The sequence below is a fragment of the Gossypium hirsutum genome, chromosome D02, assembly GCF_007990345.1.
Source record: "Gossypium hirsutum isolate 1008001.06 chromosome D02, Gossypium_hirsutum_v2.1, whole genome shotgun sequence".
In the NCBI taxonomy this organism is placed as follows: domain Eukaryota; kingdom Viridiplantae; phylum Streptophyta; class Magnoliopsida; order Malvales; family Malvaceae; genus Gossypium; species Gossypium hirsutum.
Window position 1 is genome coordinate 63,897,606 of NC_053438.1, and position 12,337 is coordinate 63,909,942.

The window sequence follows — 12,337 nt, forward strand, 5'->3', positions numbered from 1 at the left end:
TATGGTTTTACAAGCTTATAAATATACATAGTCTACTCCTCTTGTAATAATTCGAATTCGACATAGTAAATTTTTTTCTCCTCTGCCCGTGGTTTTTTCCCGAAAGGGTTTCCACCTAAAAATTTGTATGTTCTTTATTTTTATTTCTCTTTTCTTTGCGATATATTGTCATTACCGACATTCTATTTTTACAGGGGTAATTATAAATTTCATCCTATACTTTATAGAAATTGAGAAATTAGTCTTTTACTTTAATTTGATAGAATTTAGTCCTTTTATTTTACAAAAGTTAATAAATTAATCCAGTTGTTGGCATACACATAAACTTGAATTGTTGATTTTTGTTAATTTGTTTATAAATGGTTGAGCTATTAATTTTAATAAGTCTTTATAGGGGAGGGATTCACTTACATCGATGTAAAACTAGAGTAGTTTTATACACTCTAATAACTTTTTTTGGACGATTAATATTTTAATAATCTATCCGTCATATATCATATTCCATTCATATAGATAAAGCATGGCAAGTTTAGGGCAAATTAAAAATTTCTATCTATCTTTTAATATAAATTTTTTTAATCATTACATATATGTTAATATAGATAATATTTTAGATTGATATGATAGAGATATCAGATTAATTCAAAAATTTACATGCATTATAAGTAAAAATATTTTAATAAATTCAATGGCTAGATTGTTAAAATATTAATAATAAAAAATTATTAATTTTAGTTTTACTTCATGTAAGTGGATCTCTCTCCCTTATATATAAATAGTAGAACAGCTAATTTTTGAGTAAAAGATTTAAATTGAAAGTTCAAGAGTGTTATCTAATTGAACTAAATTCTTAATTTTCATAAAAATAGAAGGACCAAATTGATTACTACATAATTAGATTTACATTATTTTTTATGGTTTTATGTAGACTTGATCATGGACCAGGACACTCGTCCAGGCTCGAAGGTCAGTCCAAAAAGTGGAAGAGTTTGAGAAAAAATATAGGCTCAAAAAATAGACTTTAACAAAAAATAAGACTTGTTTTCTAAACGGGTCGGGCTTTGAGTAGGACTTTTTTGGCCCGGGCCCGGCCTGAATCAATTGTTTTCTTACTGTTTTGCAACCATTTTATTATTATATTGTTACTATTTTATTGTTATTGTTTGGATATTGTATAACTCTTATTTTATGGTTAATTTTGTTACTATTTTAAAAGCATTTGCTTGCTAAATTGCAATTAAGTTAGAGTTATTTAAGTATAAATCTTTTTTAATGTATTTTAATTTGTTAGGAAACATCTATTTTAATATATTATATTTTTAAAATTTATTTTTATATAAAAATAATCTTAAAAAATTAATATGAATAATATTTTTAATATGGGTTGAGTTTGATAGAATTTAGACCCATTCTAGAAAATGGGTTTACAATTTTGCAACCCATCCGACCTATAATCAAATATAATTCTATGGATCTAACTGGTTAAACCCATTTCAAGAAGTTTTACCGGTTTTTAAAACAGAAACCATACCGGTTCAAGCGCGTGGGACCTCGAAGACCTGCAAATCTATTTGTTCTCCTCGAAATTTCCTTCCTTTGCCAATAAGAAAACTCTCCCCCCCCCCTCCTTTTGTTTTCCCATTTTGTTTTTCTTCTCATCGTCAATTCCACTCCTGATTAAACCCTGTTTCCGTTCACCTAAAATTCGATCTCCACCAACATCGCCGTCGCCATCGCCATCGCTATGGCCGCCGCGTCCTCGTCCTCGGCGACAGTCACCAACATCATGCTAGCAATCTATGAGAAAAAAACCAATTCCATCGACCTCTACCGCCCTCTCCGCCAATACATATGCTTCACATACTCCGAACGCGAAGCCGTCAACCTCGAAGATGACCTTTCCACCGTCAAAACCCTCCGCTCTGACATCGAACGCGTTCCCGACCCAGCCCCAACAACCCGACGCGACCTCCTCATCTCTTACTTCAAAGCCCTATGCCTAATTGAAACCCGTTTCCCAATTTCCCCCGATAGAGATCACATCAATTCAATCCAATTCACTTGGTTTGACGCATTTAAGCAGAAGCAAAAAGCGGTTCAACAGAACATCCATTTAGAAAAAGCCGCCATTTTGTTTAATCTCGGGGCGGTTTATAGTCAGATTGGCTTGTCTTACGATAGGGCTACGGTGGAAGGGAGGAGACAAGCGTCTCATGCGTTTATCGCGGCGGCTGGGTCGTTTGCCTTCCTCAGAGATAATGCGTCGACAAAGGCGTCCATGGGGAACAGTACGACCGTCGATTTGTCGGTGGAGTGTGCCGGGATGTTGGAGAGGTTGATGTTGGCTCAAGCTCAAGAGTGTGTTTTTGAAAATACCATCGCTAAAGGAAGTACTCCTGGAGTTTGCGCCAAGATTTCTAGGCAGGTTGGGTTTTTTTTTTAAATTTTATTTTTGCTTTGGACCTGATTGACAATTGGAATCTGTGTTTTTTGGGATGAATTAGTAGATTTTGTTTTGGGGAGGACTTATCAAGCACATGAGGTTAACTTTTAATTTCTAGTTTTTATGAAGAATTAAAAAAGAAATTTCATTTTTTAAGAATAAATACTTTTTACTGATTAGTTATATTAAAATAGGTGTTGCATTTTGATCGTTGGGGTTGTTTTTGATTAATAGTTATTTTTGCTGTATACTATTTCCTTTTTTCTTTTATGAAGTAAAATCAAATCCAAATGTGAATCCCATATGATTTTGTTCATTACTTCTCAATACACTAATCATTATCATTCATATGTGTAGAATCCACTTACTAATTGTGAAAGCCATACTTATGATTGGTGATTCATTATGTATTAGAAAGTAATGCACTGAGAAGTATTGGAGATTATGACTGTTGCAGTTTTATTTATTAGAAAGTAATGGACTAAAAAGTAATGGAGCTTTAGTTATTTCACTTGAGTGATCATTTGCACTAGTAGAAAACTAAAAACACAGAGCCATGTAATTGTTCTTTCATGCTTACTTGTGGAATTTACATTTTTATTATTATTTAGGATTAATGCGATTGTTTGTAGGTTGGATTATACTATGAGGAAGCTTTAGCCACATTAAATGCAGCTCCTTTGAAGGACCATTTTGAAAAAGCATGGATTGCACATGTGCAGCTTAAGGCAGCTCTTTTTTACGCAGAAGCTTGCTATAGGTATGGTTTGGAGCTACATGAGAAGGAAGAGATTGCAGAAGAAATTGCCCGTTTAAGGAGTGGAGTTAGTACTTTAACTGAGGCAAAGAAATCATCAAAAGGGGCTCCTGCACAGCTTCTGGATGCAATTAGCAAGTTAGAAGTTTATCTTAATCGCAACCTGGAGAGGGCTATGAAGGAAAATGACAGGGTTTATCTTATGAGGGTTCCTTCTCCTAGTTCCTTACCTCCTCTCCCTGCATTTTCGATGGTGAAGTCGATGCAGATGAATGATGTGTTGGATGCAAGCAAGGAGAAGATGTTTGCAAGTCTTGTTCCTGACAGCAGTGCAAAGGCTCTTTCCAGGTATACTGAAATGGTTGATGATGTCATCAGGACACAGGCTGAGAAATTGCAGCAAGGAAGTGAGCTAACCCGTGTTAGGCTTAAGGAAATGGACTTGCCAGATTCAATTCTTGCTCTGGAAGGGAATTTTAGTCTTCCAGAAGATCTTAAGAATGAGGTTGAAAAGGTGCAAGCTAGTGGGGGCCCAGCTGGTCTGGAGGCTGAGTTACAACAACTTAGGGATCTAAGGAGGGTCAATCAGGAATTGCTGGTACAGACTGAGGAGCTTTTGCAGAAAGAAGCTGCAGAGGATGCTCAGTTTAGAAGTCAGTTTGGAACACGATGGACCAGGCCACAGTCAAGCACTCTGACAAAGACTTTGCAGGAAAGGTTAAATAAATTTGCTGCTAACTTAAAGCAAGCTGGCGAAAGTGATGTTCGAATTGAGCGTTCAGTGAGAGAGCATTCTTCACTGATGTCAATCCTTAACCACCGACCGGTATGTTGAATTGTTATTTGTTGTTTCTGTGTTTATGCACTACAAGTTAAGTACAAGTTATTTTGCCTGGTCTTTGAGGATGCAATTGATATTAGTTTGCTTCCTTTAAATTGGCTGGTATTGCTTTTTGCATACTGTTTTGCTTGTGAATATATGTGTGTGAGAACCTTATTGCTTATTCTTTTCAATAACATAACTGAAGTGATGGATTGACTATTCTTTTTTATGGGTATCCTTTTGCTTATATGTTCATATTCTGTTATCAGATAGAAGCTGCCCTACCAAGTCTTTCAAGGCCAATAATGTCTTTGGATGCCAATGAAGATGCTATAGTTGGGGCCCTGAAGCAGAGCTTGGTAATTTCTACTTTTCTAATCCAAAATTTCTTGAGTATTTAGCCTATGCTTCAGTTTTCCCCTCAAGGACCCTAAACCCCAAGGATAAAAAGAAAAAAGGATAGGGCACAAAGTGAAAAGTGATATTTTATCTTATGTTACTTTTGCACCCTTAAGCTACTAAGCAAGTCATTGAGTTGATATTGTCTTTTTCCTGTTTTACAAGTCAAACAAAATTTTAGTTTTATGTATACAACATGGTTAATATCTCCTATATTTTCTTTGCAGAGGCAATTAGAGACTCTAGGTGCTCAGAGGGCAGGCCTTGAAGACATGCTTAAAGAGATGAAAAGAAAGGTGAAGTTAACTGTTTGTGCTATGTATTTTCTGCATGCTTTTCTTATTATATATCACCTTAACCACTGTGCTAGGCATTTTGTTTCACTGTTATTTTATCTAAATGGTACCTGAATGTGTTTAACATTATAATTCCATGCGTAGACATAACTTTTAATCATTTTTTTCAAGCTGTATGAGGAGAAATCTTCTTATACGTTTCTTGAGGGAGGGGAGAGGGGTATTATTTAACTACATCTATCCTGTTGGCTGTTTATTGAATCATTGCAATTGGTGTTCAATCTGAAGAGAGTGAAGAGCTCTTCAAAAAGTGGGTTTTATGATCCAATAAATAATCAAGCCTATTTTATCTCTATTTCCTTGAAAAAGGAGATCAATCCTTCTTTATATGTGTAGTTTCTATTCTGCGATTCTCTGTTGTTTTGATTCTTTTGACATACTATGATGATCTAGGATTATATCTTGCCTCCTGTCCCTTGTCCCATCCCAAAAGTTGGACTTGAACACCTTTTTCCCTCTCATTCCAAGCACCATTTTTTCCTTGAAACTTTCCGGTTTGCATCTGAAAATTATTTTCATCAGTCTAAATTCTCCTTGCTGTAACTTCCCAGACACTCGTCTGCATAATTTTATTAATTTTTTACTTGTTGAAACAAAAGCAAAAGAAGCAGCCCCTTCAGCTTTACCTGTTCTTGTCTATTACAGAAAGAAAAAGAAAATCGTATGCCTTCCTTTCCATTGTCTCTACACCTCCAGCAGCAGACTACTTCCCTTCTCTCTTGCATTTTTCTGTATTTTTTGGTTCGCTTGCCATGCTTTCCTATTTTCTCTTCTCTTTTTTCCCACTCTGCGTGTCAATGCTTTCATAAATAAGCCTGGTGGTCTGCCAGTCTTCTTCTTCTTTTTCTCTGTTTTTCTTTCTTTTCCTTTTCTTTCATCTCCTCTCAATCCTTTATTTAAACCTGTGAACTTGCTCTCCCTCTCTAAAGTTTTGTTTCATTTTTTTTTTCCTTCATTGGCCCTAAGAAATGCCACTTTCTCTTGCTATTTCCTTTGATCTGCATTGTATGGGTAAACCTTGAATTGGTTTTTTTTTTTTTTACGTCTTTTCTCGTTTTTGATAACTAGATAAGAAAAAGAAACATAATACGAACAAGAACTAAACTAATGTCCAGACCAGTTGAGATTTATTCACTGCTTGAAATTTGTGCAAGCAAGAAATCTCTTTCCCAAGGATGAAAATTTGCTCTCATGTGATAAAATCTTGATTTGTGATTGAATCTGTCTTTTGGAACTAAGCTTACGTCTATGTGTGGGAAATGCGGGTCATGTGATCACGTGGAGGTTTTTGATGGATTGTTTCTATAAGAGATTTCAGTTCCAATGGTGATTGTTGGTGTTCCAAATTGTGATTCATTGAGCTTATAGGGAAATGGGAAATGAGGTTTTATTTCATGCTTGTGCTTTCCTTTCTATATTTGAAAATCATCAATTGCTGAAACCCTATTTTGGGGTTGAAATTCATGGTTTTGCTGTCAAGTGTGGCAATGATACCCGATGGTTGGTATGATTCAACAGTGTTTCTTCTCAACACACTGGTATCCATGTTTGCAAAATGCAATGATCTATATGGTGCAAGAGATTTTTCAACAGAAAAGGGAAATTTTTCTATAGTAAAGCTTTCCCCCTGTTTTTGGGCTCCATTTTTTTTTTGGTATGAATAATAAAGTATTCATTTAATGACTTACCAGACACTGGTTAGCATATCTTGCCAACTAGCAATTTAATGGCTGGCTAATTGTTCCTCACTCAGAAGGCGTTTTAGATACATATTGGGAACATGAGAATTAAAATGTGATGTTTTGATCTGTGAGGATGAAAACAATATTTGGTTCTCTTATTGGATGGCTGGAGCAATTCACTAGGGAAAGAAATTCAATTGTGATTTTGGCACTATTGTTCTTCGTTGAATGTATTATGGAAGAGAAATTCTTGATGGTTTTGTTGTCTTTTTGCTTTAGAAGTGATTACATCTAATTTGTCTTGTCTGACTATTTCCTTTCCTCAAGCTTTCTCTTTATATTGTTAGACCTTTCAGGCTTCATATTAGCATAAAATTATATTTCATGATCAGTTAATGCTCATTTAAATTGGTTGTTTGTCTAGTTTCCGTTGTCATAGCTGAGTTATTGGTATTTGTCATACACTTTAGTAGTCTTATATGATAAATTGGTGCAGGATGACATACTACCTAAGTTGATGACGTCCACTGGCTCCTATGAGGATCTTTTCAGGAAGGAGATAGCGAAGTATGATCACATTTGTGAGGAAATTGCCCAAAACATTGAGGCACAAGAACAATTATTGATGCAAATTCAGGTCTATTATCTCTTCTTTTTATTCTTTCGTGGTCCTTTGGATTTTCTCAACACAGCATATGATACTTTGAGACAACTGTGTTTTAGTACCCTGAATAGAATGCCTGATAATTGATGTAAAAGCTAGGGATAGTTTGTAGTCAAGTGAATATCACATATTCTCATTTTCCTTGTCATTGTTTGGCCCCCATAAGGCAATGGAACATATGGTTCACAAGACACTCCTAGTTTTAATGGTAAAAGGAAGTGGGCCCTTCATTCTGAGAGTGGCTGTGATGTTTGCTTCATGTTTCTGGTTGCATATAATAACTCCTTATTTATCATTGGCATCCTGAATGATGAACTTATTTATATGAGCTGTCATAACCAAAGAAAAGAATATTTCTTGTGAATATTGAAAAAAAATACTTTGATTAATTTGAGTACATTTATTGGAGACATAAATATGCCATCTTTTGGTTCTTGCATAATCTATTTTTGGAGTGAGAGTTTCTGTGTGTCATCTGTTTGGTTGCCAGTCCACAAGCTATGCCTTGCCTTGCTATGGTCTAATTCAATCTTGGACTATCAAACATTCGAAGTCACTTTTAAAATTGTGGCATAGTATCCTGAGCCATTGGTGCCCGTAGAACATGGGGTTTCAAAATAAGACTGGAAAGTTTCAGTACCATAGTTTCTTTAAACCCTAAAAATATGTTTATTGTATATTTGTCCTACTTGTTTTATTTAAGAAAAATAATTTTAAATGAAAGCTTCCTTCTTCTATTCCTCTTTTCTTTTTGGTAAATTTATAAGGATAAAGATAGACTTGGTTGCATTAGCTTTGGTCCTGACATGAAGTTAATTTGCACTAGTTGCTTTCTGCTTCTAATGCTGTAGTTTGGATTTTCGTCCTTGCTGATTATTAGGAAATGTACCCTGAATGATTGACACCATTGTTTGAAATGCCTTCTGCAGGTTCAGAATGAAGAGTTTGGTGCTGTCTTTAATCTTGAAGATTATAAAGGTATTAAAAACCTATTAATTGTTTTAAGGGAATCTCTTATGCATGCATTGTACTTTTTGTGCTTGATGTATCTGGCCCAGCACTGAAGATCTTATATCTGTATTGTATGGTTTGTCTTAATATGTAATTCTAATTACATTGCACAGATTTTGGAACCAGTACTTGTCTAAAGTTCTATTAGTTATAACAGCCATGTACATTATTTAGTGTGATGATTTGTATGGTTATTCAGTCTTTAATTTTTTATGTTTGCAACTTTGTATTGATTTTCTGACAAGATCTGTTGTTTTATGCTTTATATCACTATTTATTTCAGCATCACGAGAGAAGTGTTACAAACAAATTCAAGCAGCTTTAGCCAAGTGTAAAGAAATCAAGGAAAATATTAACGAGGGCCTAAAGTTTTATGTTACTCTTCAGGTAAGCAATTTCACATCTGCTACTGAGGGCAGCATGTTAAGGTCATTATTGTTAAGTTTTTCATGCATATATATCAAAAGTGCTGCTTTTATTAAACAGGATGCAATCAATAATATCAAGCAGCAATGTAGTGATTTTGTGATGACTCGAAACATCCAGTGTCGAGAAATGATGGAAGATGTTCAAAGGCAAATGGCAGGTTTCAACTTCCAGGACCGTGAGAGCACAGGGCCTTACCCTTCAGTTGGACAGCCCCGTCAAATTCCAAGATCCAGTACACAGCAGCTAACAGAATCTCAGAGTATATCCCATCCTTCACCGCAAACCCCTTATTATAGGCCTCCTGAGCAGCCAATGCATGGGTATGGTCATCCTCCTCCCCCATACACTGCCCCACAGCAACCATCTCCTTACCATGTTCCCCCATCAACCGGTGCTCCTTATCCTCCCCCACATGCCCAACAACATGCACCAGTCGGCCATGAATACGGCCAACCTGCCTATCCTGGGTGGCGTGGGCCATATTATAATGCCCCTGCAGAGCAATCTGGGTCTCATCCTCGACCTCCATATACCATTCCAAATCCGTATCATCCCCACCAAAGTGGCTATTATAAGCAATGATCATCTATTCCAACCTTTTTCCTTTATAAATAATATTTTTTAATCGTGATACATAATGATATACTGTATGTTGTAATTTCTTCTTTTCTTTTTCTTTTTTTGCTTCTTACCTGCTGTGCAATGGATATTGGATTCACGTAGATCTTGTCGTGTAACATATTCATTTTGAGCATTTGACGTCTGTTGGTCCTAATAATTTGTATGTGATGGCCTGATTTTCTTTCATACTTTTCTATATGTCTGACTTTTTTTTTCCTTATTGTAGAGATTCTAACGATATTAGCACCATCTACCAGTTCATATTTTGGATTATTTTGTTTCCATTTTGTTCTGTTTTTATTTAGTGTAAATAGCTACCTAGTCTTCACAGTTTAGCTGTCTTCGAAGAAAATTTACTAATGAAGAATACAAAATGAACCGTTTGACATTTGTTTTAATGTTGAAGCTCCAACTTCATTCCATCGATTTCTTTGTTTCAGTTTTTAATTTATTTATAAGCATTTTAAAAATAAAATATGATTGGGTTTTGGAAATATTAAGAGGTAATGATAAATTGTCTTGAAAAGTACTGAAAATATTAAGATTAGTAACAATGAAGTTGAGAAGATGGGCTTAAGAAAGGTCCAAGTATTATCACGCTGGTTAATAATGTATGTGAGAAAAAATCGACCCATTATGAGAATTTCAATGGAATAATCATGTAGAACCAACCTAAAAAGAAAGGATAAATAAATGTGCCAAAATTATAATAACTTATACAAACAAGATGAAACATGATATGTTGAACTCGAATTATTGATTTTTACATATAAAATGGTTTTGCTAATTCATTTCATGTCAATTACTCAATAGCAAGGTCTAACAATTTTATCCAAGTAGAGACTAACATCTCATGAGAGCCAACTTCTTACAAATTAGAGTAGAATGAGTAATGTTTTAATTTTTGTAAAATAAATACATCAAAGTTTATATAAAACAAAGCAATAAAAGTTTGTTGTACGGGATCAATTTAATCTATGTATTACTAAAATTAAAAATAATAAGGTACCAGAATTTGGGCTCCCAATTTTATTTCCTTCTTTTCAGATTCCCAATCCCATCCCTACAATTCATCTCAATTAAATAATATCAATTTGTAATGTTATATAGATCAAAATCCATGGATATGATTTATGGGTATTTGGGCATGGAGAAGGAATGTCTGATACGTTCAAAAACTATTCAAATCGAGATATTTGAACTAAGTACTTAAAACCAAATTAATTTTTTTTATTTACTATATAATTTAATTTAATTTTTATGATATAAAAATAAAATTTTAAAGAGATATTTATGAAAAAAAAACCCTTAAAAATTTGGTTAAATAACATTTAAAAGTCATAGAAGAAAGCACATTTTATCTCTAAAAAATAAATAATTATTGTTTATTTGTTGGAATTAAAGAGAGTTTGGTTGAATTGAAAAATCAGGGTATGTGAAGGTTGAAAATTTAGGTTTGACACAGATGTGAATGTTGATAAATTAAAATAAGAACAAACATTTAATATCTAAAAAAAAATGTAAATATCATCACACGTGTCATCTTTTAACAATATATCAATCTGAAGCCCAGCATTTGGATACAAGGGAGAGAGAAGAAGAAAAGCAAAATTTTGGCTTTAAGAAGAGATTTAAACGCCTCACCCAAATAAAATGATTACTCAGGGATGGTCTGAAGCATGGGACGCCAAGCCTTCCTCAACACCATCCTATGCCTAAACCCAATCCACCCTGCCCGTGCCGATCCCGCTTCACCTCCCAACCCATTCACACCGCCAAGTTTCGTCGCCACTTCAACTTCCCCCTTCCCGCCAAATTTCTCCTTCACCACTTTTCCTTGGTCCTCCTCGTATTCTCCTCCTGATGATACGAATAAATCCTTCAAAGTGCGACCACTTAAATCCTTGTCGCCCTTCTTTTTCTCACCTGAAATGCCGAAGAAACTCTGTGGATACACCATTTCCCGGCAACTTGACGATTTGCGACTACCGCTTCTGGTAAGAAGCATTCGGAGTGTGGTTTTAGGGCGGCGGAAGTTGAGGAGGGGGCTCGTCCTTGGACTTCGTGTTGGGCTTTGGGTGACGCCGCATTGTGTCGCTAGTAGCTTGAATTTCTGCAGCGTCGTCATATTGGTTTCAGGTTGGGTGTGTGTTGAAGTGTTATATGGGGAAATTTTAAGTGAAGTGATTGGGAGGGTTTGGAATTTGAAACTTTGGCAGCAGAAGGATGGATTGAGATTTGGAGGGGTATTGGTTGCTTGAAAGCAAAAGAAAGGAATCTATGTTGGAGACTTTTGCATGCTTTTTCTTTATTAATTTTCAAAAGGGAAGTCTTTGAATCGAATTTTCTTTTCTCCTGGAAGAGATGAAAAGGTAGGACCCAAGAGCCAGCCCGGAGGCTGCATTTTCCAAGAAAATTCTAAATTTATACACATATCTTTAAAATATTATCTTCATCTTAAATTCTCATTCTTCCTCTACCCTTTTACCCATTAACTTTGCAAATCATGGCAAAATTAATTGCTAATGTGGCATACATGTGGATGTCATGTTACCATCCATTTTGGGATGATTTAATAAACATTGTAAATTTAAAGACTAAAAGAGGAGAAAAATTAAATGGATGGCTAAAATGATTTTTTTGAATAGTTAGACCATCAAACAAGTCATTATGCCTTTCGTTTTTATGAATTTCTATATATTTTTGAATTTTAAATTTTGATTTTTTTATAATTTTTAAATTATTTACATGACATATAAGACAAATAGTGTCATATCAGTATAAAGTATGCGAAGATTGTCACACGAATTACCACACCAATATTATTAAAAGGTTAATGTTTTAATTAACATTTTTTTATAAAAAATTTAATGACGAATTTTAATTAAAATAAGAATAAAGATTAAACTAACAATAAGTATTTTTTGGATGAAATATTGAAGACAATCAAAATTATATTGATGAATAGCTTATAATAGTGAATATAATCATAAATAGAATATCAAAATTGTTGCATATTAATATAAATTGTAGCCCTTTCCAATTAAACAAAAACATATTTTATAATAGTGATGATCTGATGTGAAAAATGTTCATCGTTGTAAATATGATCTGGGTTCGAGTTGTGCTAATTACTTTTTTTATTTGAGTTT

At 34.5% G+C, this 12,337-nt stretch overlaps 2 protein-coding genes across 2 annotated transcripts; one reads left to right on the plus strand and one right to left on the minus strand.

Moving 5' to 3' along the window:
- The first annotated feature begins 1,484 nt into the window (after nt 1-1,484).
- On the plus strand, nt 1,485-9,371 carry LOC107909556 (vacuolar-sorting protein BRO1). Its single transcript, XM_016837137.2, has 8 exons — nt 1,485-2,425; nt 3,076-4,026; nt 4,293-4,382; nt 4,650-4,718; nt 6,957-7,097; nt 8,054-8,102; nt 8,419-8,522; nt 8,622-9,371. The coding sequence occupies exons 1-8, from the start codon at nt 1,745-1,747 to the stop codon at nt 9,144-9,146; spliced, it is 2,610 nt and encodes an 869-aa protein (XP_016692626.2). The 5' UTR covers nt 1,485-1,744; the 3' UTR covers nt 9,147-9,371.
- A 1,341-nt stretch (nt 9,372-10,712) lies between these two features.
- On the minus strand, nt 10,713-11,798 carry LOC107907837 (uncharacterized). The gene has a single exon (XM_016835150.2). The coding sequence runs from the start codon at nt 11,311-11,313 to the stop codon at nt 10,843-10,845; it is 471 nt and encodes a 156-aa protein (XP_016690639.1). The 5' UTR covers nt 11,314-11,798; the 3' UTR covers nt 10,713-10,842.
- Between the last annotated feature and the right edge of the window lie 539 nt (nt 11,799-12,337).

Coding starts and splice junctions, on each gene's coding strand:
- LOC107909556 (XM_016837137.2), top strand. CDS start 1,745: ATGGCCGCCGCGTCCTCGTCCTCGGCGACAGTCACCAACATCATGCTA. Junction 7,098..8,053: donor AATTATTGATGCAAATTCAG/GTCTATTATCTC, acceptor TGCCTTCTGCAG/GTTCAGAATGAAGAGTTTGG. Junction 8,523..8,621: donor AGTTTTATGTTACTCTTCAG/GTAAGCAATTTC, acceptor TTTATTAAACAG/GATGCAATCAATAATATCAA.
- LOC107907837 (XM_016835150.2), bottom strand. CDS start 11,313: ATGACGACGCTGCAGAAATTCAAGCTACTAGCGACACAATGCGGCGTC.